The sequence below is a fragment of the Epinephelus lanceolatus genome, chromosome 5 (genome assembly GCF_041903045.1).
Source record: "Epinephelus lanceolatus isolate andai-2023 chromosome 5, ASM4190304v1, whole genome shotgun sequence".
NCBI classification, from domain to species: domain Eukaryota; kingdom Metazoa; phylum Chordata; class Actinopteri; order Perciformes; family Serranidae; genus Epinephelus; species Epinephelus lanceolatus.
In genome coordinates, this window is record NC_135738.1 from 21,505,182 (window position 1) to 21,529,921 (window position 24,740).

Consider the following 24,740-nt stretch of genomic DNA (forward strand, 5'->3'; position numbering starts at 1 on the left):
AACAGGGCTCACCCCTTTAATTAGACACATCTACTACTCTGTTGATGTCAGGATGCAGGTTATTCCAGTTAGCCTGTCATCCAAAAAGATTTTCTCCAAGTCAGAAAAAGGATTGTTCGGGGTGACGATAAGAAAAGGAAACCTCCTGACCTCTATGTTTGACAATTTCAGACGAAGTGGCTAATTTTCTTTATTATTTAGATTCTTTTGAACGTTTTCCATAAGAATAGAGACCATGGCATTGTGAGTTAGCAATGTAGTCATAATTTTATTATTGCTTTTTTTTCTGTCTTATATAAAATGCTTGTATATTTTTCAAAAATCATACCTCTGGAAATATTTTTGACTTTCTGTTGTACCTTCATATCTTTTCAAGACATCCATCATGTAGCTTACGTTTGCTTGATGAGTAGCACAAATAATCAGTGGTTTTATTTGTTTCTACTTGAATGAAGAAGGCAAGAAAGACTTTTTTCTCTGTAAAAACAAACAAACAAACAAAAAAAAAAACACTGGGCTACATTTTTATATAATCATCCCATGTCGTCAGGGTCCTGCACATCCTTGTAGATTCAAGAAGTAATCTTTCCAGGAAATAATAAAACCTTTTTTTTTTTTTTAATTATTATTATTTTATGTTACAAAAAATATTTAAAACACCCCTCCTCTACTGAGCTCCGTATTTGTCTTAGTTCAACATTTTCTATGTGAGGGATGATGTCAGCTGTAAATGACTATGAAACTTCAGCATTTTTTAATCCAACTTTACTATTGTAATCCCGGTGAGATTACAGCTTTCGACATCTGTCGGAGAAAAAAAAAGGACTTTAAATAATGACAAAATGGAAAATACAAGGTTCTACGAGATGCTAACAGTGTACCAGTTAATATTTTTTTCTTTCTAATTGTAAAAATATATTAAAGTGAATTGGTTGCTGCCTAGTATGTAAAGAACTAACAATAATCTTATTTAAAAAAAATTCATATTAATGACATGAATATATCACTGATCAGACCGTACAAGCATGATCGATGCAATTGTGTGCCAAAACTATAATGGTAACTTCATAAAGATACAAAAGTTGAGGGTGAAAAAAAAAAGCTACTATCAGACATTTAACAAACTTGTACAGTTTTATAAAGTGTGATATGTTTTTATGTAATGTACAGGATTTAATGAAGCAACTCCGCATATTTGATATGCAAGTGCTCTAAATTAAATATTTCTTTTCTTGCTTTATGTAAACTTTTTTTTTTTTTTGATTGTGTAGCTTTTCATTTGGTTCTTGTTATTTAATTTTTACTTCTTTTTTTTGCTGTACAATACTCAAGCAATGTATAATGGCTTATTACAGGTATTTTTTTGGACATAAACAATCTTAATGATGACAAACGCCCAACCATTCCAAAGGATTGAGAATTGCATTTGCTATAAATGTGCTGCTTACATGGACCCGATGCATTTTTGTAGGTTATGAATAGAAGTCTGTCTTGACTGTGAGGTTTTACACGTTGTGAGTTGTGCACAAGGTACGTTTCTCATTGTCAGCATTTCCCAGGTTAAATCTCTCCTTTCTCCCGCCGCAGGCTCCACGTGTAGGTTAAGCCAATTCGAATGAACAATGTACATGCAATATTTTTAAAGTATTATATGATATTTAAAAGTTGAAAGCATGTCTTCCCTCATGACGAAGGCCTGAGGCTTGCGGGGATAATGTTTTTAGAGGCAGCCATGACAGGAGAGAGTGGTTCTCGAGCAATGAGAAGGAGCTCATCAGAAGCTCCACAGTTACAAGTTGTTACCAAAGGCTTTGAAGGGAAAGATGAATGTTGCAGTAATGTTGAACTCAACACAGTTTGGGTTCAACGTTACGTGCTGTAAGTGTTGATCAATGGATGTTGTGCTTGCTATGGACCTTTTTTCTACATCTCGAATAAGCAACTTTTTCTTATTTTGAAAATCACTTGAATAAACAAAACCTGTTTAATCATACGAGCAAACTAATTCTGGCCGGGTAAAAAGAAACAAAAGAGACGGAGTGAGCAGGAACATGCAGCGTAGCGGACCACATCTGTCTGTACCCTTCACTGACCATGTGGTCTTGCTTGGCTGCCTGAGCTGACACTGTGCGGTATTGGCTCTTGACTGTCGAAATGCACGCTGACAAAAACTCTTTTGGATGTTTTTGCCCTTAAAGGATTAGCCTGCTCCAGGTTACGCAGCACACACTGCTGTGCTGCTCCCTTTAATTACAAAGAGAGAGCCTCTCACCAGCCTTTTGGTTCTGTTCCCCGTACCTGTTTGTCCTCAGTGTACCTCCTCAGTGTAATGTTGCTCTCTTGATACCTCTGTGTGTTTCTCCTCTGCCCATCACCATCAGTTGCCTGTTGTAGTGACTCCATGGTGCTGCTTCCCCTCTCAGCACCAGTATAATCTAATCTGTAAATAACTCTCGACTCAGCTATGGCCAGTACATTCTCTTATGACCTCACTCTAACCCTCAGATGTCGTTTTGTTTTTATCTCTCAGCAAACCAAAATCACTACATTCAAGTATTACAGTTGTACAGTTCCTCGGATTCTACACACATTCAATGTGCTGGTCTTAGCTGCTCTGCTGTACCTTTTTATGGCATTATTTTTTACATGTTAGACAATATATTGTGACCATGTCCTATGCAAATATGAAAAATAACAGATTGTTGAATAATGTATGTTGTCATAACTTGTATGCATGAAATAGTGAAGTTTACATTTGGAAATAAATTCATAAAATAAGCAGCTACAATCATGTTTGTGCTCATTTCCTTTTCTGTTGCCGTACAGTGGCCACTGTGGACACAATTATGGGATAATGATAAATGCTAAGAAATAAGCTAGAAGTATAAGAAGAAAATTTTGTGAGTTAGGTAAACACAAAACACATTGATTGGTTGATTTTAAAAGTGCCAGTTGGCAGATTTTCTTACCTTTGGGCCAAAGCATGCGAGTGGGGAATACGAGTGGAATCATTTTGGATGGAGTGCAGAGTGGATTTTTTAAAAAGGCTGAAGTATTGCCTTTTGTCATGCTCCATTCTGCTCCAGTTTCACTCCGGTACCGCTCACACCATGAGTTACAAGCACGCCCAACCAAAAATTCATCCACGTATTATGGGCACACTATTTTCTGTCAAAAATGGGCTGTTGTGAGCTTGACATGAAGTTCACAAAGTACTTTCAAAAGGAAACTGAGAGGTCATGCAAGCTAAAACTAAAATACAGTGCAGCTTTTTCCTTTTTTGTAACGAGCGGTGAGCTATTTGGTGTGTCCTGGAGCGTCTTTGAGAGGGGGAGCGTAGGGAGCAAACAGCTCCTAGAGCAAGGAGCAGAAATTCTCTCTGCTCCACTACACTAACATGCTCTGCTTTGGACAGATTTGGACAGATTTATGCTAAGCTAAGCTAACCAACTGCTATCTGTAGGCTAGCCTTATATTTACCCTACAGATATTGGAGTGGTATCAGTGTTCTCAACTTACCCTCGGCAATAAGCAAACCCCAACATGTCAAAGTATTCTTTTCAGTCAGGGAACTGGCTCAGTGATTTTAGATGAAAGCTAACATTAGCCACCATAAGCTAACAGTCGTACCAAGTGAAGCTGTAGAGTTTGTTTTTATTCATGCATTCATTATTCGTAATAGCTTATCCTGTTAAGGGTCAGGTCGCCAGACTATCACAGGGCGTATACATACACCTTTTTCTACAAAGAGATTGCGCTATAGGGCCGCTATGAAGTCCCTTCTTTATGCCTCCTTTGCATTCTGACACAGAACCAAACAACGATGACATCATACCGCTCCAGTGTGTGATTATAGACTGCAAATTTCCAGCATGCCGCAATCATAAGAGCAGTGACTGGTGTCACATGTAATTCAACAGCCTCGACCTGTAGTGAGACATAAAACGTGCGTCAGTAGTGCCTTCTAAACAATAGCATCAATGGCATCAACGTGTCAATAACAATCATTTACTGTCTCTGTTATTTGGCAGCTGATCCTCTGTTCGGGTGGTAAGGAATTCCCATACCTCATTATTTTCCCAATTTGCAGACATTTACGACTGCTTCTTCTTTGAGTAAGCTGCTAACTGCTAGCAGCTACTTTTTAAAAGTCCCACAATCGGTCGCACATCATATACAAAACATCACATCTGTGCCGCCCATGATCCCGTTGTGCCCAGCTGTCTTGTTTATACGGATACCGTTTAAGTGCTTCTACTACCTCACCTCCTTAAAGGTGAGTCAACTCTACCCCCCTATTCTGTGATCATACGTTATGTACAGAACGGTGAGGCGGCATAACAACACACTATATCCCTGCCCTGACAGGTAGTATAAAAGGGGCTATACAGACAGACAACTATTCAGACTCACCTCACACCTACGGGCAATTTAGAGTCACCAGTTAACGTAACCTGCATGTCATTGGACTGTGAATGTGAAGTTGGAGAACCCGGAGGAACCCACGCTGACATGGGGAGAACATGTAAACTCCACACAGAAGGACTGAAGCCTTTTACTGCTCATAAATTATAAAGCATTTTAATTGTAAGAGGAAACAGTTCTGGGGGCGGTGGGGTGGTGCGCAGGGAGATGCAAAGGACATATCCCCCACGCTGTTTATAAAATGTGCATTTGTCCCCCTTAATTAAAACATAAAAGTGGCAGAGGACTTTTCTTTTGGCAAAATTAAATACATTTACACCATAAAATGGTGCAGAAAATGCACAAACTGGTGCATAAAATTTCACCAGAAAGCAGGAAATTAAAAATTTGGCAGAGTGCCCCCAAACGAAAGGTACACCCTTGAGAGGAAGAAGTGTTTTTCTCTTTTTAAATGCTGCTCTTTAATGTCAGATTTAGAGTTCTCCTCTAAGGAAGTTCCTCGTTTATGATTATGAAGTATTTCAAACAAAATTACAGCAGAGAACTGCAGAAATGGGTGGAGTGATGTTCCTCAGTTAGACAGCCTTTCCTCACCAGCGTGCCATGTGCTTCAGTATTATTCTTGCAACAGGAAGTACACCTTGTTCCCTCATCTCACCCATGCAAATATTTACAGTAACTGCTGGGGTATCAACAATGGGTGGGGCACCGAATGCTGGGGACTCCTTCCTTCTTTATTGTATTTCAGGCCAAATAGACTGATAAATGGTGAGAAGTTTCCTGTACATACCCCAGTGCACTCGCAACTTCAGAAGAATGGATGATTCACTACAATCTGCAGCCTCCCCCAGAGCAAAGTGCACTTTTAACTGCGCATGACTCACAAAAAGCAGAGTTTCCCACTCCATCTGCATTTGCTGCTCTGCAAAAACACCGCCAACATGCCTTTATCCCTCTCTTAAGCCGAGGGTGCCCACCACCGACACCAGCAGAGAGCGCAGGCGTGGCCTCTCCCGCTCCACAATGAATCATGCAATGTGGAACAAGACAGGAAGGAAGAGAGAGAACGGAGCCATTAAAATTCTTGATGAGGAGCCTGGTGTTCTCCCTGCTCAATCTGTACACCTCCTGTCTCCAGGCAGGTTGGAGCTACCATCACACCACGCTACACAAACAGACAAGCTGCCACCCCTGGCACCGCCACACAATTTGGTGTGCCATCACAGCCGGCATGTTCCCAGAGCTTGTTTTTCATATTTGTGTGGCAACATGAGGGACTTCTGCATAGTTCGATTTCACGTGTTTATATTTAACTCATTTTTTTTTAATTGTCTTAAGCTTTGAATGTTGGCAGAGAGCTGTTGTCAAGGAAAATTTAGCTCCTAAATATACAAATTGTGTATCTTTGCTCAGCGTGATAGTGGAGCCTCTGGTCATGCAACAGCAGAGTCTCAATAGAGTCCCTCTGCAGACCACTGACTGAGCTAATTCACACATATCTCGCCGTATTACAAGAAAGATCTCGGGTTTTGCTGGTTGTGTGGGTGATGCACATATTCTCTCTGGGCTGCACGTCTTTCAATCACGTGTTTATTCTCAGGATGACACATTTTCTCCTCTGTAGTGAGTTATACTGCTGCAGATGCGGAGCAAAGTACAGACAGTTATATGAGCAGTGAGAGCACATCTCTGCTGGTATCACCCTGCAGACAGGATGTGGGGGCGGAGGAGGTGGTTTCAGTTTGACTGATTTATCTCTTCAGTCACACCTTTTCTTTGGATTATCAACTCCCCAAAAAACACCCAGTCTCCAGGTGAAATTCTGCACGCAGAATAAACTCAGGTATTTACAGTGCGGCTGGCGAGAACTCCAACCATGAGGTTTTTTTTCGAATGCATTGTTTGAGGGAAAGTACACTGTGTAAGAGAGATGGAAGATGAGGATGAGGGGGTGGGTGGGTGGTGTTACCCGCTGTTGATTGGTGCACCCAACCTAGACACACGATAGAGCGTGGGAGGCTTTATGGGCTGGAAAGGGTCTATGCTCCACTGAGGTGTGTGGGCATCGCTGACTTTGAGACTCAGTGGAATTAATCCACAGAAAAAGAGGGGAGAGATGTGGTCAGCAGCAGCAGTAGCAGTGGTCTTAATCACACAGAGGCCCATGTGTGTATGTGTGTGTGTGTGTGTGTGTGTGTGTGTGTACGTCCCTTTTCCTCCATGCCAAGCCCCAGAAGGCAGGCTGAAGGGCCATGTGATGCCACCCACTCTCGAGTGCAGTGCATGGCAGGGCTGGCGCTAGATCCTGCGGAGCGGGTGGGATGAGCTCAGATATTGGAGGCTGGCACTGGCTGAGAACAAGGCTTAGCTATGGGAGGTGGGGGGTGGAGGGATGGGGGGGTTGGCATTACCACTCACTGCAGCAGAGGCATCAAAGGCACCAACCTGCTTAAAACACAACAGCACTATAAATGCTGTCAGGTGGAGTGCCTTGCAATCTAGAAAATGAGAATAGTTGTTGAGAATAGTGCAAAGAGGATCTAAATATTCAATTTATATACCCTCAGATATGCATTATTGTCCCACATTTTAATTCCATCGTCTTAATGAGACAACTGCTTACCATAAAAATCAATATTTATGAACTACTGTGTTGCATTAAGGCCTTTAATGGGTTCCTATTATATGAGGACAGAGATGCATCTGAAAGGGAAATAAACAGCAATTCACATTCACTGTATCGTGGTGTTTCTTCTGAGTCTTGGTTTAAAACAAGTTGAGTGAATTTGACAACATGGAGGCTGTGTTGAGAGGATGAGAGGCCTGCCAAACAACTGCTGTATGCCTGATAGAGCTCTTTGTTGCTTTGAAAAGCAAAGGGAGGTCCCTCATGCAAATTCAAAAGGAAATTCTGAGAAAAGGGGATCCAAGAAAGAAGACAATGCGCTCTGTCTCATTCAGTACTTGTTATGGAGGACGCAGGATTCAAGAGCTCGGGATACATTGCTGGGAAGAAAGAGGCCCTCATGTACCATTGTGTGACTAACATTAGGCATCATGTGGAGATGTAATTCATCCTCAGCAAGTTGTTCCATATTATTAGCAGCCGCAGTCGTGACCTGAAGCATGGGGCAACAGTTGGAGGAGTGAGTCCAACCCACATCGTTGTCTCTAGCAGCCGAGTCACGAGACTATACTCTCAGTCAGAAGTATGTAATTCATCCCACACACTACAGCCTGCTGCCCACGGCGCAACCTTCTCCACACTCTCACTCCACCAACTCACACAGCTGCTACTGCACAGACTGTGGAGTCTTGAAAAAGCAAAGGCTAATTTTACCTCGTACTTTTTATTGGAAAAGATTTTTTTTTTTTAAACCCTCATGAGCTCTGGTGTATTTGAGAGTTCTGACAGACGGAGCAGGCATTGATTTGTTACTCTGTCTACACTCGTGTTTACTGCTCAGGTTATTGTTTCAGTACTCACTTTTTAAAATCTGTGGGTGCATTATAGTGCGCCGCGACCGGCTCTGGGTCAGCTGGGAAAGGCTTGAGGTGAAGCAGGCTCACAGCTTATGTGTTTGCCACTTTCTTTTTCATTTTAACCCACACCATGATCTTTTCCTGACCCTAACCAAGTGTTTTTTGCGCCTAAACCTAACCAGACCTTAAAGGGCCAGTGTGTAATATTTGGCATGGTTTATTGTCAATCTGAATCTGAATCTGAATATTCTACCCATTAATATGTTTATACAAGTGTATAATCGCTATAAAATAAAATTCGTTTGGTTTTCGTAGCCTTATAATTATGCTTTTATATATATATATATATAGCAAGGGCCTTGCTTTAGGGAGGTCGCCATCTTGCGCCGCCATGTATGTACGGCAGACTGAGTGGACAATCCAGCCAGCCAGAGAACGCGTTTCGCGTGTATAAATGAACCAACGAAGACAGCGGAAGGAAGGAAGAAGGAGGAGGAAACAGCAGAGTGTTAGTAGTTCGTGGATAGAGAGTAGTGAAAAGTTTTTTTTAGTTATAAAGTTTGCGAATGGACCACACTTACCACGCAACAGGAGAGAATGAACCTGAACCGTCATCTGCGAGGAAAAGAAGACGCAGCTTCACTCCTTGTGATGCACTCTCTGCGGCGCTTTCCCTCCTGATGATATATCTCCCCAACAATGGCAGCAGTAGCACCGAATCCCATTCTGTGCATTCAGCCTCTCTTCTCACCCGCTCAGCATCAAACACATGGAGTTCCTCATCTGTGTGCTCTGGCTCAAACAGGTATGGCTCTGGGTCTGTGTCCGCTACAAGAAACTCTTCAAAATCGCGTTCAAAGTCGTCCATTGCAGCTACTATAGTCCGGCGATATTGCTAGGCTAAATAAACAGCTGAGCACTGTTTACCGGCTACCCTGTCAGTCAGTGTGCGGGCTGGAGATTGGCGGAGCAGAGAGGGGAGGGGGGTCCCCACTCGGTATTGTAAACGAGTATGTGTGTAAAGTTATGAAGTGTGTCTGTTACGCCAGAAGAGTCAGAGTTTGGGACGGAGTGGAGTGTTACCGGAGTTTCTGGAGTGCTCAAATACATGGGCCTTTTTCCCGAACGCTCCTCTGGTCTCCTGCTCGTGAGGGATTCATTACAATATTGTAACATGGTTTAGATTTCTAAATAAACATTCACCTCGTCGCTAGATAGACGGGAGGGGTGAGCGAGTGAGCCCTGCAATCTAGAATTTGACCACTGATGTCACTGTTTCCAACGGTTTTCAACCCATTTTACACACTGGCCCTTTAACCACAGGGCATCATGATGATTTTGGAACAACGGGACTTCGGAACAATGGATTTAATATGGTCGGAACAATGGGCTGTCAGACCAATGGGCAGTTCCCGCAATTTTGCCTTACTATAGGGCAGAGTAGGGCGAGTCATGCCTTTGCTATCCTAGGAAACGCAAATTTGCTTCAGGGTATAAAATTACCCAGATCTTCCACATCATCAGGGCTGTAAAGCAAGCACATTTGACAGCCAAGTGGCTAACTTCGTCCAGCTGAGCACCTAACTTTCAGTTTAGCCCTCCTCTAGCTCTTCTACACTTTCGAACTGTTATTCGTCTGAATGGGTCAAATCCAGACAGTGAAACTGATATACAGACTGATAGACAGACATCTCTTTCCTTAATGTAAGTCTATGGGGAAAAGTTTTTGTCAGCCCAATGGCTTCACACGATGGACCCAAAAGTCTAAGTTACACAGTTTGGCCACCATGTCAAATTGGCTGTAAAGATCGCTGCACATTCTTGGGGCCTGGTGGATACATTAACAGCACCAGGCTTTGTGACATAGTGGCCAAACAGTGTAATTACAACTACTGGGACTGTCATGTGATGTCTTTGGGCCCAACAAACATTTCCCAATAGGCTTACATCATCAAACAGATGTCTGAAAATTAGCAGATTTTCAGGTACATCAACTTCCCAGCTTCCCAGTTAAATAACTCTAAATTATCAAGTCCAAAAACTTGTAAAAGACACCTACAGCCATACCCCAAGTTATTTTCCTTCTGTCTTACTGGCACGCTGGCAGTTGGGAGGCAGGTTAAAAGGAAATTCTAGTACATTTGTTCTATGGGCCCCATAAAGCATAGATCTGGGGATTTTGGCTTCATGCACCATTGAGCAACTTCCCCAGGAATGAATGGGGCCCTGCCTCCTACACTGTAACCACTTCTCTTCATACATCCATTGGTTAGTGTGTTAGCATTTGTTAATTAGCAATGAACACAGGTACAGCTGAAGCTGATAGGGATGTCATTAGTTTTGCCATTTTTAGTCATAAACCAAAGTATTGGACTTATTAATATTTTGACCTGATAATGGCACAAGAGGAAAAGGTTAAGGGCACAGCTAAGTTATTCCAATTCATCCTGAGGGAGTAAAAATGAATGTCTGTATTAAATTTGATGGCAATCCATCTGAGTGTTGTGAGACATTTTACACAAAACCATAAATATGAACCTTGTTGCTGGAAGAAAAGTCAGAGGATTGGTAGAGTGCACAGAATACATCCTCTGGGAACCATGAATGTTTGTAGAATTTTTTTTTGGTAAATGCATCTTGTAGAGATATTTGACCAGGTAGGTGATGTCTTTGAGCAGCTGGTAGTGCTAAATGACGAGTCAAAAGGTCACTAAAGTCATTGGGGTTCATCCTCTGGGGACCATAAATGTTTGTTCAAAATACCATGACAATACATTCAATAGTTAAGGTATATAAGCCATGGACCAACTGATTAACTGTCAGACATTTATGTCACCAAAGCAGTGCTGCTAGCATAACTAAAAATGGAAAGAAAAAAAAAAAGAGCTAAAGACATTTAGTATTTCCTAAATCATGACTGTTTATGTAAATCCAACGATAATCTGACTGGAAGCCTTTGGTCACAGCTTTTACTGTCCTAGAATGAAACTCTTGCTCTGATATTCTCACAAGCTGCTTTTCTCTGCATTTGAAGATTAAATTGGCCGTAATTAAATTCGTCCTTAAAAGTCTACCCTGACAAATAAATGATTAACCCTCTCTTTGAATATCCTGACTCATCTTTATGTAATATTTGATAGCATTTGTCTTGATGTGACTTAAGCTCACATGCAACAATGCCCTCACCAGATTTAACCGTGGCAGGGTTGCCGATTTTCTGCTGCTTCTTCGAAGGTCTGTTTCGCTGCGTGGCGTCGACCCTGCTGCCAATGTAGGAGCATCTCTGGAGGAATAAGGCAGTCTTACAGCTCTCAGTCTGGAATGCTGCCTCACTTGGCAATTCGTTCCCAAGAATCTCAACCCTGTAACCTCAGACCGATTTTGGTGGAAATTTTCCCCTCATTCTGTTTTGTTTGACCCATTCCAAAAGCAGACATGAATTTAATTAACTTTTTCCATTAATGCTGAGTCTCGTGAATAAACCTCGAAAGTGTCCTATTCTAGAAATCTAAATAGCCTCTTAAAGAGGCAGTGCGCTAATTTTAAACATGAAGGTATATGTCTTTTAAGGCCCAGACACACCTAACTGACATCAAAGAACTGGTGCCGAAAAGGCTGACTGTTGCATCGCCTCAAGTCACCTGTGTCTCAGCTAAAAAGTTCTACTCAAACACACCACAAAGAGTACAACCAACGGCCAACTAGCATGTACTGTATGTGCTGCACCAGCGTGAGCGGAAATAACGCTCTATAGCGGCAGACAGCACTAATTTGTATTCTTCATTTGAAAAGGGAAACTGAAAGACCGATAGGACGGATTCAAGATGCTAGTTAGCCAGTTAGCACATTAACAACACAACCCGATGTTGAAAGACCAAAACATATTTACTGTGCACTAGCGAATAACAGCACAAGCAATTATGACCTGTTCCTGCTGAGGAGCTCAGTGGCCAGAAATATAATTTTACCAAATATAACAAGTTTGTTTTGATCTCACGCCCTCTTGATTTTAGTTGTTTGTTCACTTTCCTCACTTCTGTTTCTCTTCTCACGCGCTGAGCTGAACTGCCAATCAGAGTGATTTCACTCACCGACCGGCCTGCCATCTCTGACGTCGATTCAACTTGCGTAATCAGCCAATTAAAAGCTGATAAGGGCAGATGGAGTGGGACATACCGCAAGAACTCATGTGACACATCCACCAGCAGCCGAACCTTAACTGACGACTGACTGTCAGGTTGGCGTGTCAGGACCCTAAGGCTCTGGAGATGCTTTGTCCAGTCTAAAAAACTAACTCTGGTGACATCACAGTGATGTTATCAGGGTTACCATAACTCCAGATTGGAGACGTCAAACATTTTGAAGAATGTCTGCATTATAAACATGGGGCATAAAGTTTAAAAGACCACACAAGGGCTTTATAAAAGAAACTATCAAGTTGCATCATGGGAATTGTGGGAACCAGTCAGTTTGAGCTTGAGCCACATTAACCACATAAAAATCAGGATATTTTAGTCTCTGTTGCATCAGTTTTGACTTCTTTCTTTTTATACCTGCATCTCGCAAGTCCACTAAGATTACAGAAGTGCAATGTCAAAATCCTGGAGTACCTCTTTAAGGATGCTGCTAAACTGCTACCGCTAATTACACTTTTCAGGAAAAAGTGGGAGCGTTCAAATGATCGTTTTCAGAGTTTGCTGTGTGAAACAAATCATATGCACTATTATAATCTCTATAAAAAACAGAAAAGAAGATAAAAGCAAATATATAGCAAAAAGTGAAATGAAGTGTACGCAGATCAAGAGAAACCTTAACAACATGATCTCTTTGGTTTCCTATAAAAAAAAACTGTCAAAACAAAAGAATTCATAAAAAAAATCCTCAACTTCAAAATGAAATCTATAATCTTTAGATTTCCCATGATTACCTCCTTAAAGAAAAACAAAAATGACGCAGACACACCATGTTTGTAACAATAAACTATTTTTTTTCATATTTACATCTGTACCTAATGTGCAAATTAATAATTTAAAGTAGTGTAAAACTCTTAAAGGAATACAAAATCATATCTTACAGTCCTAACATGGTGAGAGTCCATGAACTTGTCACATAGAAACAAAGAGGAGCAACACTGCAGTGTGTACAGGAGAGAGACAGAAGCGAACCCAGGGAGCAGTGGACATCCTTGGCCAGGACACACTTAGTTAAGGACAGCATGGTACATTATCCAAGCATCACCAGAACAAACAGCAACACAAACACTGCGTCTTTACAGTAGTCATGTCGAATGAGCAGAAAGCACTTGGAGGCCCGGGGTTTTACAAACCCCACTGATTGGTTAAAGCACTGATGATCACAAAGGCTTGAGGTGCTCTTAGCAGCAGGTGCTTCTTTTTAACGGCCTCTAGATATGGAAGAAGAACAGACAATCTCACACTGGACCGGTGACACATCTATACTGCAGGTCACCACATAGTGCTAATAGCATGATTGCACATCGTGTTGTGTGTGTGTGTGTAGAGGGGAAGAGACACGTAATCACACTTTGGACAAATACGCATCGGCCTGCTCTCACTACCCACAATTCTTCTCATCTAACACATTGATCGAATAGAGTAGTTAACAGGCGACTCAGAGAAACACACCATAAACACTGCATATTTGAGAAGCAATTCATCCTATGCACATTGTTTGGTGTTTGCCACAGAAAACATTTTGAAAATTTTGAATCGTGATTTTTTTTTTTTTAACGGAAGCCAGTTTGGCAGTGCTTGTGGTCTCAAGAAGGTTGACTACGGGCAAAATGTGAAATGATATCTTACACATTGTTTTGAGTCCAATTCCGACACAGGAAACCCTTGCACCGTGGTAAGAACAAAGGTACACTTAACAAATGAGATCTTCATCTTCATCCTAATCCAACATTACAATCTATAATGCTTACACATTTTAATTCCTGTAGTTCAAATTTGTTTACAAAAGCACACCGTGACAATCCTTTACAATTTACAAGATACAGTTAACCTACAGTAACTATATTATTGGTGCATAGACAAAATTGGGAGAGGGTGTAGCAAAAATCACCAATTTATTGCTTTAAAGTCTAATATTAATCTCCCGTTAAATTTCTTTTGATTGCAAAACAACTACAAATTTTCCACAGAGATTTTGAAGAACCAAGCAGAGGTATTGCATTCAAACCGATTAAAAGAGCTAAAATGTTCCCTCCTGATAGGATGCAAATCTTTTGTACTTTGAAAAATAAAGAACTTTCCCTCACATACATAAAGTTACATCACAGAGAGATGACTTTTACTCTAAAACAAGTAAAAGACTAACTTCAATGAGACAGAAATAAAAACCTGAAACAAAATAGCACAATTTCTGGCCAAAGCTGCTCACTGTTTCAAGTTCTGCTTCCCCCATCATAAAGTAATAATCTTTACTAACAAGGGAAGGGTGACAGGAATACAAGAGCATTCTTCAACAAAATAGGAAAAATGTTTGCCATCATGTTATTCTAAATGCAGAGTGCAGATGGTGTTGTTCCCTCAAGTCTCCTGCGGCCTTGCTGACAAGTGGCTGAAGTGGCTGTGATGGCTATGCAGGCCTCTGCACTTTGCTCTCCCTCTCCCTGCGTTTCAGCTCCTCTCTGTAGCAGTAGGAGCAGTAGTTGTCTGTCTCTGGCCTGCCATAGAAGGAGCAGTTCTCCCTCTTGCAGCGGCGCTGCTGAAAGCAGTACAAAGGGCTTCCAGAGCTCCGCCCTTTGGTTTTGTCTTGGTTGAGCCAGGTGTGAGACGAGTTGTCCTCATCAGCAAACTCCAGGCAGTCCTGAATGTCTCCCGCATCGAATCCATTGGTGTAGGTGTGGGACTTGTGTTCGCCAGGCATGTTGTAGGCCAGGGTCTCTATGGTGTTAACAGTGCGGACCCCCGACAGGCGAGCAGGGCTGTAACTCTGGGATGAGAGTGTGCGGTTCTGCTGGGGGTAAGTGGCGCATGTCTTTAGGGTGCCCACCACAGGCTTATAGGGGTCATCTTGGAAGATGGAGGATTGCATGTTGACATCTTGTAAGTGAATCACGCTGTGCCTCTGGATGGGCGGTGTATGGCTGTAGTGGGCAGACACAGGAACGGGCCCAGGTCTCTTAGCACCAATACTGGGGGAGGAGTAAGGCGCAGGGGCTGGGGCTGGGTGGGAGACATGGTGGGAGGCTGTTGGGGGGGTGAGAGGAGGGACTGGGACAGAGACAAGAGGCGCTGCAGGAGTGGGACTGTTCCTGCCCTGCATCTTGAGACCCAGCGGGGGCTGTGAGTTGTGGCTGAAGGAGTGGGTGTGGTGGGGCAGGACGGGAGAGCAGCTCTCTGGGGGCGAGCTGTCCGATCTCTCCCTCTGGAAGACACTCTCATGCTCAGGCTTCTTTGGGGCCACCTCGCTAACGGCAGGGGGCTTCTTCTCGGCCTCCTTCCTCTTCTGCTCCTGCTCCTGGCTGAAGCGCTCCTGGGCGTTGGTCAGGTAGTAGCTGATCATCTCCTCGTGGAACTGGTGTCGATGGCTGGTGAGCAGGAGTCCTGCAAAAATGAACTTGCGCTCCCCCTGCATGGCGGCCCGCAGGATGTTGAGGCTGAGCTTGACATCGGTGCTGTATTTCCAGTTTTCCAGGGTCTTGTCTCTCCCTGCACTGTCCTGTCTCTCGGTGGGGGAGGAGCTGGAGGGTCTGTCCCTGTCCGTAGGGGATGGACTAGTGGCTTTCTCAGAAGAAGTGGAGCTGGCTGACTGACCCGACTCCTCTTTGTTTCCCTTGGTTGTCTTAGACTCCTTCTTCTTCGTCTTTTCCCCTCCATTCTCCCCACTACGACCTGAGCCAGAGTTAGATTTGTTCATTTTGCCGTGCACGAGGCCACCCAGACCTCCCATGTTCTTCTTCAGTTTGATTCCCAAGGTTTTGCTGAAGCTACCTAGTTTGTTGGCTACAGAATCAGCCCGGCTCTTGTCTTTGTCCTTGCGCTGCTTGTCTTTGTCCTTCTCCTTGCTGGGCTTACCGTTGTTGACGTTGGAGTTGCTGCCGACAGACTCGCGGTCAGAGTCCATGGACTCAGCCAGAGACTGGACATCCTCACCTGCAGAGGCTGTGGGAGACTCTGGCTGAGCCAGGGGAGCCTGCACAGAGACACACACAAACACACCCAGCAGTGAAGAAAAACACAGGACACAGCACAAGCAATTATGTCTCGTGGAAATTTCTCAGGGACTGCCAATCTATTCCAGACAAATTCACCAGAAAAACATTTAAAAAAAACTTTGTAGCCTGATTACTGGTGATTCATAATCAGAACAAACACATGAATGCCTTGGATTACTGCATACTGACAGTAAATAAAGTTGATTGATTGAACCCTGTGGTTTCAAGCACATCTGGAATGTAGGAGTCTCTCTAGGGCTAAATTAACCATGACGAACTGGAAACACGTGTGAGAAAAAAGTTACCCTTGTTTCAGATGGAATTCGGATCCATGTTACATTCATGTAGTTGTGCAGCAGGTTGAGTTTGGCCTCCAGAGACAAGATGAGACTGTGAGGGAACATGTATCAACGATTAACAACAAGCAGTGGTGTAACACAGTTGACATTTGACGAATAGTTTTATTAGAACCTAATGACATATGTAGCATATTTATGGGTCTGTGTATGACATTTTAAAGACATTTTATAGAGTTTTTAAATTCAATAAACCTACTTGGATAGACTCAAAAGCATGAAACCTGCTGCATTTCACCTCTTGTATAGAGTAGAGCCCCTACATAAGCTGTGCCTGCAATGCATTAACAGTAATACAGAGGTGGTATTAGGACGGCTTGAGCATCCTTTCTCTGTATATCTGCATTGTTCATACTGCAGCTTGTTAAGGGATAAGCAAACCCCCTGACTGGCAGGAATGTGAAACAGAAACCCTTACATAAACTCTTTACTAAACTCAGAGAGGGTGTTGCTGCTTTAGCGAGGCCATTCCTGGGAAACCCTATGGATGACTGACGTGACTCACAATTTGTTCTCTCCCTGCTCACTCTTTGAAGTGACCTGAGCCCGGAGCCCATAATCAGAGTTAAATCCCCCACATACAGCCTTGTGGGTAAGACTAACAGAACTGCCTTGGCCTGCAGTTTTTACTCTCTCACCCTTCATGGGGCATGCTGTCGTTGTCAGCGCCTCTGTGTGCTTTGTTGATAAGCATCAACACCCTGTGATATACTATACAGGACTTACTTGGCTAGCTTGGTATTATCATTGTCGTCCCTCCCCCACTCCCAGTCCCTGCCAGGGTCCACAGCAAAATGGAGTGCCAGCAGCTTGTGCTCCGAGTCAGTCAGAGGGATAACAGCTGGAAGAGATGAGATTATCACAACGTTACTTTGGTCTAGCTTTACCACTGCAGACTATGTCGCACGCTACCCATTCTCTCACAAGGCCACGGTGGTGTCAGAGCTAAAGTGACACCCTAATGACACTCTAGAATAATGCCATGTTAATTATCCCAGATGCCTGTCAGTGGGGGGTAAAGTATACTGTGGGTGCATTCTATCTGCCATCCATTTTTTAGGCAGAGAAGCGACCGTGACCAGTGAGCGTCACTCACTCTGACTCATCCAGACAGTGAAGGGCCTCAGTCGGCCCCTGCAGCTTTTATTGGATGCTTCTTTTATAACACAGACTCGTCCCTATCCTGGTTCTCTGAGCTACTGTACTGGCCTGTCTTGTTGAGTGTAATGAGCCCAGCTGATCTACTTTTACCATGAGGAAGAAAATTAAAGGGACACTAAAGTATTTTTCAACCTGGACCCCATTTTCCCATGTTTTGTGTCTAAGTGACTAATGGGAACAAAGATTTTTGGAACTGGTCCAGTAAAGAGCGAGAGGGCTCAGAAGCTGCGAAACAGGCTGCAATGTAATCCTTTGGGGCAATAGTGCACCCTCAATGTACAGTACAGGCCAAAAGTTTGGACCTTTTTGGACACCTTCTCATTCAATGCGTTTTCTTTATTTTCATGACTATTTACATTGTAGATTCTCACTGAAGGCATCAAAACTATGAATGAACACATGTGGAGTTATGTACTTAACAAAAAAAGGTGAAATAACTGAAAACATGTTTTATATTCTAGTTTCTTCAAAATAGCCACCCTTTGCTCTGATTACTGCTTTGCACACTCTTGGCATTCTCTCCATGAGCTTCAAGAGGTAGTCACCTGAAATGGTTTCCACTTCACAGGTGTGCCTTATCAGGGTTAATTAGTGGAATTTCTTGCTTTATCAATGGGGTTGGGACCATCAGTTGTGTTGTGCAGAAGTCAGGTTAATACACAGCCGACAGCCCTATTGGACAACTGTTAAAATTCATATTATGGCAAGAACCAATCAGCTAACTAAAGAAAAACGAGTGGCCATCATTACTTTAAGAAATGAAGGTCAGTCAGTCCGGAAAATTGCAAAAACTTTAAATGTGTCCCCAAGTGGAGTCGCAAAAACCATCAAGCGCTACAACGAAACTGGCACACATGAGGACCGACCCAGGAAAGGAAGACCAAGAGTCACCTCTGCTTCTGAGGATAAGTTCATCCGAGTCACCAGCCTCAGAAATCGCAAGTTAACAGCAGCTCAGATCAGAGACCAGATGAATGCCACACAGAGTTCTAGCAGCAGACCCATCTCTAGAACAACTGTTAAGAGGAGACTGCGCCAATCAGGCCTTCATGGTCAAATAGCTGCTAGGAAACCACTGCTAAGGAGAGGCAACAAGCAGAAGAGATTTGTTTGGGCCAAGAAACACAAGGAATGGACATTAGACCAGTGGAAATCTGTGCTTTGGTCTGATGAGTCCAAATTTGAGATCTTTGGTTCCAACCGCCGTGTCTTTGTGAGACGCAGAAAAGGTGAACGGATGGATTCCACATGCCTGGTTCCCACTGTGAAGCATGGAGGAGGAGGTGTGATGGTGTGGGGGTGTTTTGCTGGTGACACTGTTGGGGATTTATTCAAAATTCAAATTGAAGGCACACTGAACCAGCATGGCTACCACAGCATCCTGCAGCGACATGCCATCCCATCCGGTTTGCGTTTAGTTGGACGATCATTTATTTTTCAACAGGACAATGACCCCAAACACACCTCCAGGCTGTGTAAGGGCTATTTGACCAAGAAGGAGAGTGATGGAGTGCTGCGGCAGATGACCTGGCCTCCACAGTCACCGGACCTGAACCCAATCGAGATGGTTTGGGGTGAGCTGGACCGCAGAGTGAAGGCAAAGGGGCCAACAAGTGCTAAACACCTCTGGGAACTCCTTCAAGACTGTTGGAAAACCATTTCAGGTGACTACCTCTTGAAGCTCATGGAGAGAATGCCAAGAGTGTGCAAAGCAGTAATCAGAGCAAAGGGTGGCTATTTTGAAGAAACTAGAATATAAAACATGTTTTCAGTTATTTCACCTTTTTTTGTTAAGTACATAACTCCACATGTGTTCATTCATAGTTTTGATGCCTTCAGTGAGAATCTACAATGTAAATAGTCATGAAAATAAAGAAAACGCATTGAATGAGAAGGTGTGTCCAAACTTTTGGCCTGTACTGTACGTCCACTGTAAGTGCTTCTTTTTGCTTGTGACAGGGGCACATTGTTGTTCGACAGCTCAGTTCAGACCACAGATTCATGATGAGATGGAACCGTTGCAGAGGAAAGTTGCAGCAGTGTGAACTGGCCAGTCTGAGCTCGACTCAAGGCGGCTGATGGAGTCTCCTGCAACTCAGCTGGTCAAATCGGCGGCGGTTAAGCTTGTCACCCATTTCTGCAGTCCGTCAACTTGTAGTGAAGTCAACTGGCCAAGTCAAAATGGCCGCAGACGGCGTGTTCACATGCAGCAGCAGGTGCTCTGTCCCCCCTGCACACAAATTCTCATTGACTGATTAATTGGCGCTGGTTATTCATAGTACAGTGATGTACTTATTATGAATAAAGTGCATCTGATGCTTGTTTTGTTGATGTTTTTTGCCGTTTCATCACTACTACAAATGCAACTGTAGCCAGTATCTTGCTATCACTATTCTCATTCATATTTTAAGACGCTACAAATTATATTCAGCCACAAAATAAGCCCAAAAAGCTGGAAATCAGAACGGAAGTACAGAAAGTTGTTGCATAGAGATGATACACTGTCTCATCCAGTTGCATTGGTGTGAGCAGACAGGTTTTTAGAACATTGCAGAATGGTGCAAGAAGTTGCCTGTTTCAACTCATCTTGTCACGAATCTTTGGTTTGAACTGAGCGTTTGTTATTGTCTTCCCGCAACAACCAAACCTGCAAGACATCTCCTTGAGTGAGACTTTTTGCCTTTCCATAATGTTGTCAGACACTTATAATAACAATCTGATCCTGTCAAAGGCAAAAACAAGCACTTTTAGTGGACGTACATTAAGGGTGCGTCATTGCCCCAAAGAATAATATTGCAGTCTGTTTCACAGCTGCCAACTGCAGCCTTCTTGCTTTCTCAAAATTTGTTGTTCCCATTAGTCACTTAGAAACAAGAATATGAGAGCCCCAGGTTGAAATAAACACGAGTTTCCCTTTCAAAGAAAAATTTGGTTTATTACAACTGGAGTCGTTCTGGAGCCTTCGGTCATATCATATAGTACAAAAGAAAGCTCCGAAGTGGCTACTAAATTGGACCTTGTGGTGAGACTGTTTTGTTTCCAAGGTTTTGCTTGTTTTGTTTTCAGTTCCAGCTCCTGAACCAACATGGATGAATTTCCCTTTAAGTCCTCAGAAGGAAAATTGGAAATTTGAACATCTGCAGCTCCAAAATAACATCATCCACTGAGGAAGATCATGTGATACAAATGAAAGCTAAACAATAGCTACTTAATGGACCTTTTGGTAAGACTGTTTCGACAGGAGCTGTTTCCGAGGTCAAGAATTAATTATTAATACTCAACTTGTATCCTACTTTCATAGCCATCTTTACTATCAGCAATGATAACACTGTACTCACCAGGGGTATAACTGCGATCTGGGAACATGGTGACATTGCTACAGCAAAGTCCAATGGGGCAAGACAAACGACAGGTTGTAAACAAGCCAGCAGTTTAGCCAGATTATCTAAACCACTTTATTTGATGGTGAATCCAAAGTGAGCACGCTTTAAATGAGGGAAATAATCCCTACAGGAAAAGTAAGTATGTTAGGTCAAAGTTGAAGTAGGAAGTCTGTAAACTGTGATGAATGTTTAAAACTGACAGCTTGTGTCATCATTGAAGCATTTGTCTTTGTTTTCTCTTCCACATAAATTCAGGTAACCAGTGGGTATGACTCCTTTTAAGCAATATCTCAGACCTCTAGTTACTTTGGTGAGCGCAGTGTTATAATTACAACTAGAAACGATGGCCAAAACTACGAAAAACTGGCCAAAACTGGAGCCATCCCTCTGATACTAGAGGAAATGGTAGTCTGACCTTGGCATGATGAGCCTGCTGCTCAGTTTTACAATAAACCGAGCAGCTCTACAGTTGATCAGGGCTCTACAGGATGATTTAATTTAGTACTAGAGTGCAATCAGACACAGGAGTACAGAAAAAGAGAAGGAGTGCAGGAATAATTTCATTCATACACCGCTGATATGATCAGCTACTTACAAGGAGGAAGAGGTTTTCAACATTAATCACAGCGCACAGCACATAAAGCAGACACCCACCCGGGCTTCCTCTCGTGGGAGGCGTGCTTACAGTACGTGCACAGCGCGGGCGTGTACGTGTTTGTGTGTGAGTGCGTGGCTGCCTTTCAAAAACAAGGAGTTGCGAGGAGGACTAGCTGGACCCCACTGGCCCACATGACAGCTCTCCTCAGGCTGCCTAGTGTGGGGGCTGCTGTCCACATGACAGCAGAGAGAGGCAGGCTGTTCGGGCCGAGGACATTCCAGCCTTCACTGTCAGCCCCAGATGGAAGATACAGTCTCCTCCCTGCCTCATCAATTCTTCCACTGCCAATGGGCTGCTCTGCTCTGCGGGCTTCATAGAGACACAGACACACCAGCAGCAACGGCCTCTCCCGTGTCCCTCATGAAACTGCAGGTCAAATATTTACTCTGTCCTCCTTGTGTTTCTTTTCGAGCGCCTATGTGTTGGTGCAAAGTACACTATTAATCATGACGAGGGTCAAAATAGTGGTGGTACATGCATAGTGATAATGCCTTAAGTTCACGAAACAGAATTAGCGCAGCCACGCCCATGCAAGCACATTTAACCATTTAACACTGTGAACAAGATCACTTATTTGTGTCTGACACCATTAGTCGCCAAGCAAACAAATTCAATCAGCTGAGTAAATATATCACTAAAAGCCCTGCTGACAAACTAGGTGTGTCCGAAGACCTGTCCTAAAATGTCAAGGCTGCCTTTGCGTCATACCTGCAAACTGCAATATATTTTACACCATCTACCTAAAAAAAAAAAAAAAAAAAAGCATGACTAATGCCTGGAGCCACAGAGACAAACAGTAATGAGAGCTGTGGCCGGGCAGCGCTGAAAAACTGGGAGGGAAAAAGCAGTGGTTTTCTTAAAGAAAGGGTCTTTCCTAGGACGCTCTTGCCCAGAAAAATTCAGTCATAATCACAAACACACACAGGACAGACTGAAGGCAGTGAACCAGCTCCCACTCAGTTCCCACTCGGGTCATGCAGCAGGCAGCGGAGGTCTGTGAGGTGGCGTCCTGGCTCCCACGATGCAGCTGTCCTCCTTTTCTCGCCATTCCAAAGTGCTGTGTGTGCTGTTGTTCCCGCTTGGGCCCCCGTCCAGATTCAGAGATTCAACACTGCCAATTGAGCTCTGGGGGACTAAAGTGTGCTGTAATGTATTTACTATCCCAGTTGGCAGCCTTGTTTTGTTGTCCTTGAATGACCGATTCCCATAGCTTATGCACGGGTGACATCATAGCCCTCCGCGGTATGCGAGCTGTGTACTCAGCAACATAGCTGCTAGCCTGCCTCGCCTTGCTCAGTTTGCATCTATGATTCTGGGGGGGGGGGGGCACAGGCAAGGGAAAGGGGGAGGAAACTTGGGTGTAACCTGTGAGGAAACAGCTGTTGGAAATGAGGTAGATAACCTTTCTAAGCATGTATTCACAAGTTTTGATCGGGGAATAAATATCTTCGCTTTGTCTTTTTTTAGTTTGTGCAAAACATGCTCTGCAACTAGATCATGCCTTGTGTCATGAGTGCAGAACGAGAGCGGATCCCCTCTCCTCTTTTACCCCCTTCGGAGGACAAAGTCACCCATTACAAGCTTTAATTCACAGCAGGAACACTGAGCCAATGTTTCCACTGTTTGCGATTCAAGAACAATTTGTACTGTCTGGAAAATGCACAAATTTGAATTCCTGACTTTGGTCACTCTGCACAGCTGCAGATTTAAAGGGACCAATTCACCAGAGTAAACAGGAGTCATGCATATAAACAAGCCTGGGCTTTTTTGCCACAGATTTTAACAGCGGAACCATGGTGGTAATTATAAGAGCATCACATTTGAAGTAACACATAAAACCACAACAAATAGCATTTCAATTCTGACTGCCATATTGATTTAATTAGCCCGGCTGCATGGGGAGTAATACACTGGGTGTCTTTAATAGATAGAGAAGGGAAACCTGGCCAGAGCTGGATGGTTACACCGCGCTGTTATGTAGGTGGTCTTTGTGTAAAAGACGACCATTTACTTCATTCAAATGGGTGTTAGGGGGTTGATGATGGGATGCCAAAGAAAACCTGGAAGTGTTTTGGTACTGGGACCAGAGCTTGAAATAGCTCCAGAGTTTTTTTAGAGGGCCAGTTCCACTCATACATCGTTTAACCACAGGAGCACAAACAAGCTGATAAAAGAGATGGCCAACGGCGTCTACTGAGGAGCCAGTCATTATCACACAGCAGGTGAGCAGCAGTGGGCTGATGGAAAACATACTCATGTGCACAGGACTCTGGGTTCACCTGACTACCTTGACTCAGAAAAACCACTTGACTGCTCTTTTGGGATGTGCTCAGAGAAAAGAAAGAAAGTTTTGATCCTTAGCAGTAAAGCTCGGACTTCAGTCACCCCTCCCTTGTTTTTTTTTTTTTCAGTATCCACCATCAATATAGCGCCAGCAGCCATGCAAGCAGGCCATAAAAGGGTCAGTAGCGTGATGTGTCAGTGTGATTTAGAATCAGGTTACGGAGGGGAGGGGGGACTCTGCTATAACCTTCCATACAGGAGAAAGAAGAAAGAGCCAGTATTCTAACCCAGCCTCTGGCACCTGAACACGCACAGGGCCAACGGCCTCTCCACCTGAGACGTCCACACATTGGCCTGACTGTCAGGAGAGAGGGCTGTTGGGGCCCCAGACTGGGTCCCTGCCCATATGTGGTGATGTGGTGAGGGCTTAGGGGTGGGCTGGGGCTACTCTGCCCTAATTGGCAGTGGAAGATTAGGTCCTCCTGTCTGTCTGTCTGTCTGACCCTCTGTCTAGCATCTGTTCAGAGATAAAAGCCAATATGGCCGCACTGTACCATTAAAATTCAGAAATGATAAAATGTCACATCATATCATATAAAAGCATAAAACTATACCTCTAACTTACATACAAATACAGACAAACATAACAGAGGCTGCACAGATTTGCATCACTGCTGCCTAATGTGATTAATCACATGACGTACAAATGCACCGGGCTATGCGTGCAAGTGTTTTCATAACATCCTGGAGAGGAAGAGACTGCAGACAAAACGCACTCTGATCCTATCACAGGACACAGTGTACCAGAA

At 43.5% G+C, this 24,740-nt stretch overlaps 1 protein-coding gene across 2 annotated transcripts in view; it reads right to left on the reverse strand.

Moving 5' to 3' along the window:
- Window positions 1-12,877: 12,877 nt before the first annotated feature.
- Window positions 12,878-24,740, reverse strand: part of otud7a (OTU deubiquitinase 7A) — a 54,342-nt gene continuing 42,479 nt past the window's right edge. For both annotated transcript variants that reach the window (XM_033635359.2, XM_078167874.1), the window contains exons 11-13: window positions 17,173-17,287; window positions 16,396-16,480; window positions 12,878-16,068 (exon numbers count right to left, since the gene is read on the reverse strand). In XM_033635359.2, the coding sequence (XP_033491250.1) occupies window positions 14,509-16,068; window positions 16,396-16,480; window positions 17,173-17,287 (1,760 nt within the window). In that variant the 3' untranslated portion in view covers window positions 12,878-14,508. The remainder of the gene's footprint in view (window positions 16,069-16,395; window positions 16,481-17,172; window positions 17,288-24,740) is intronic.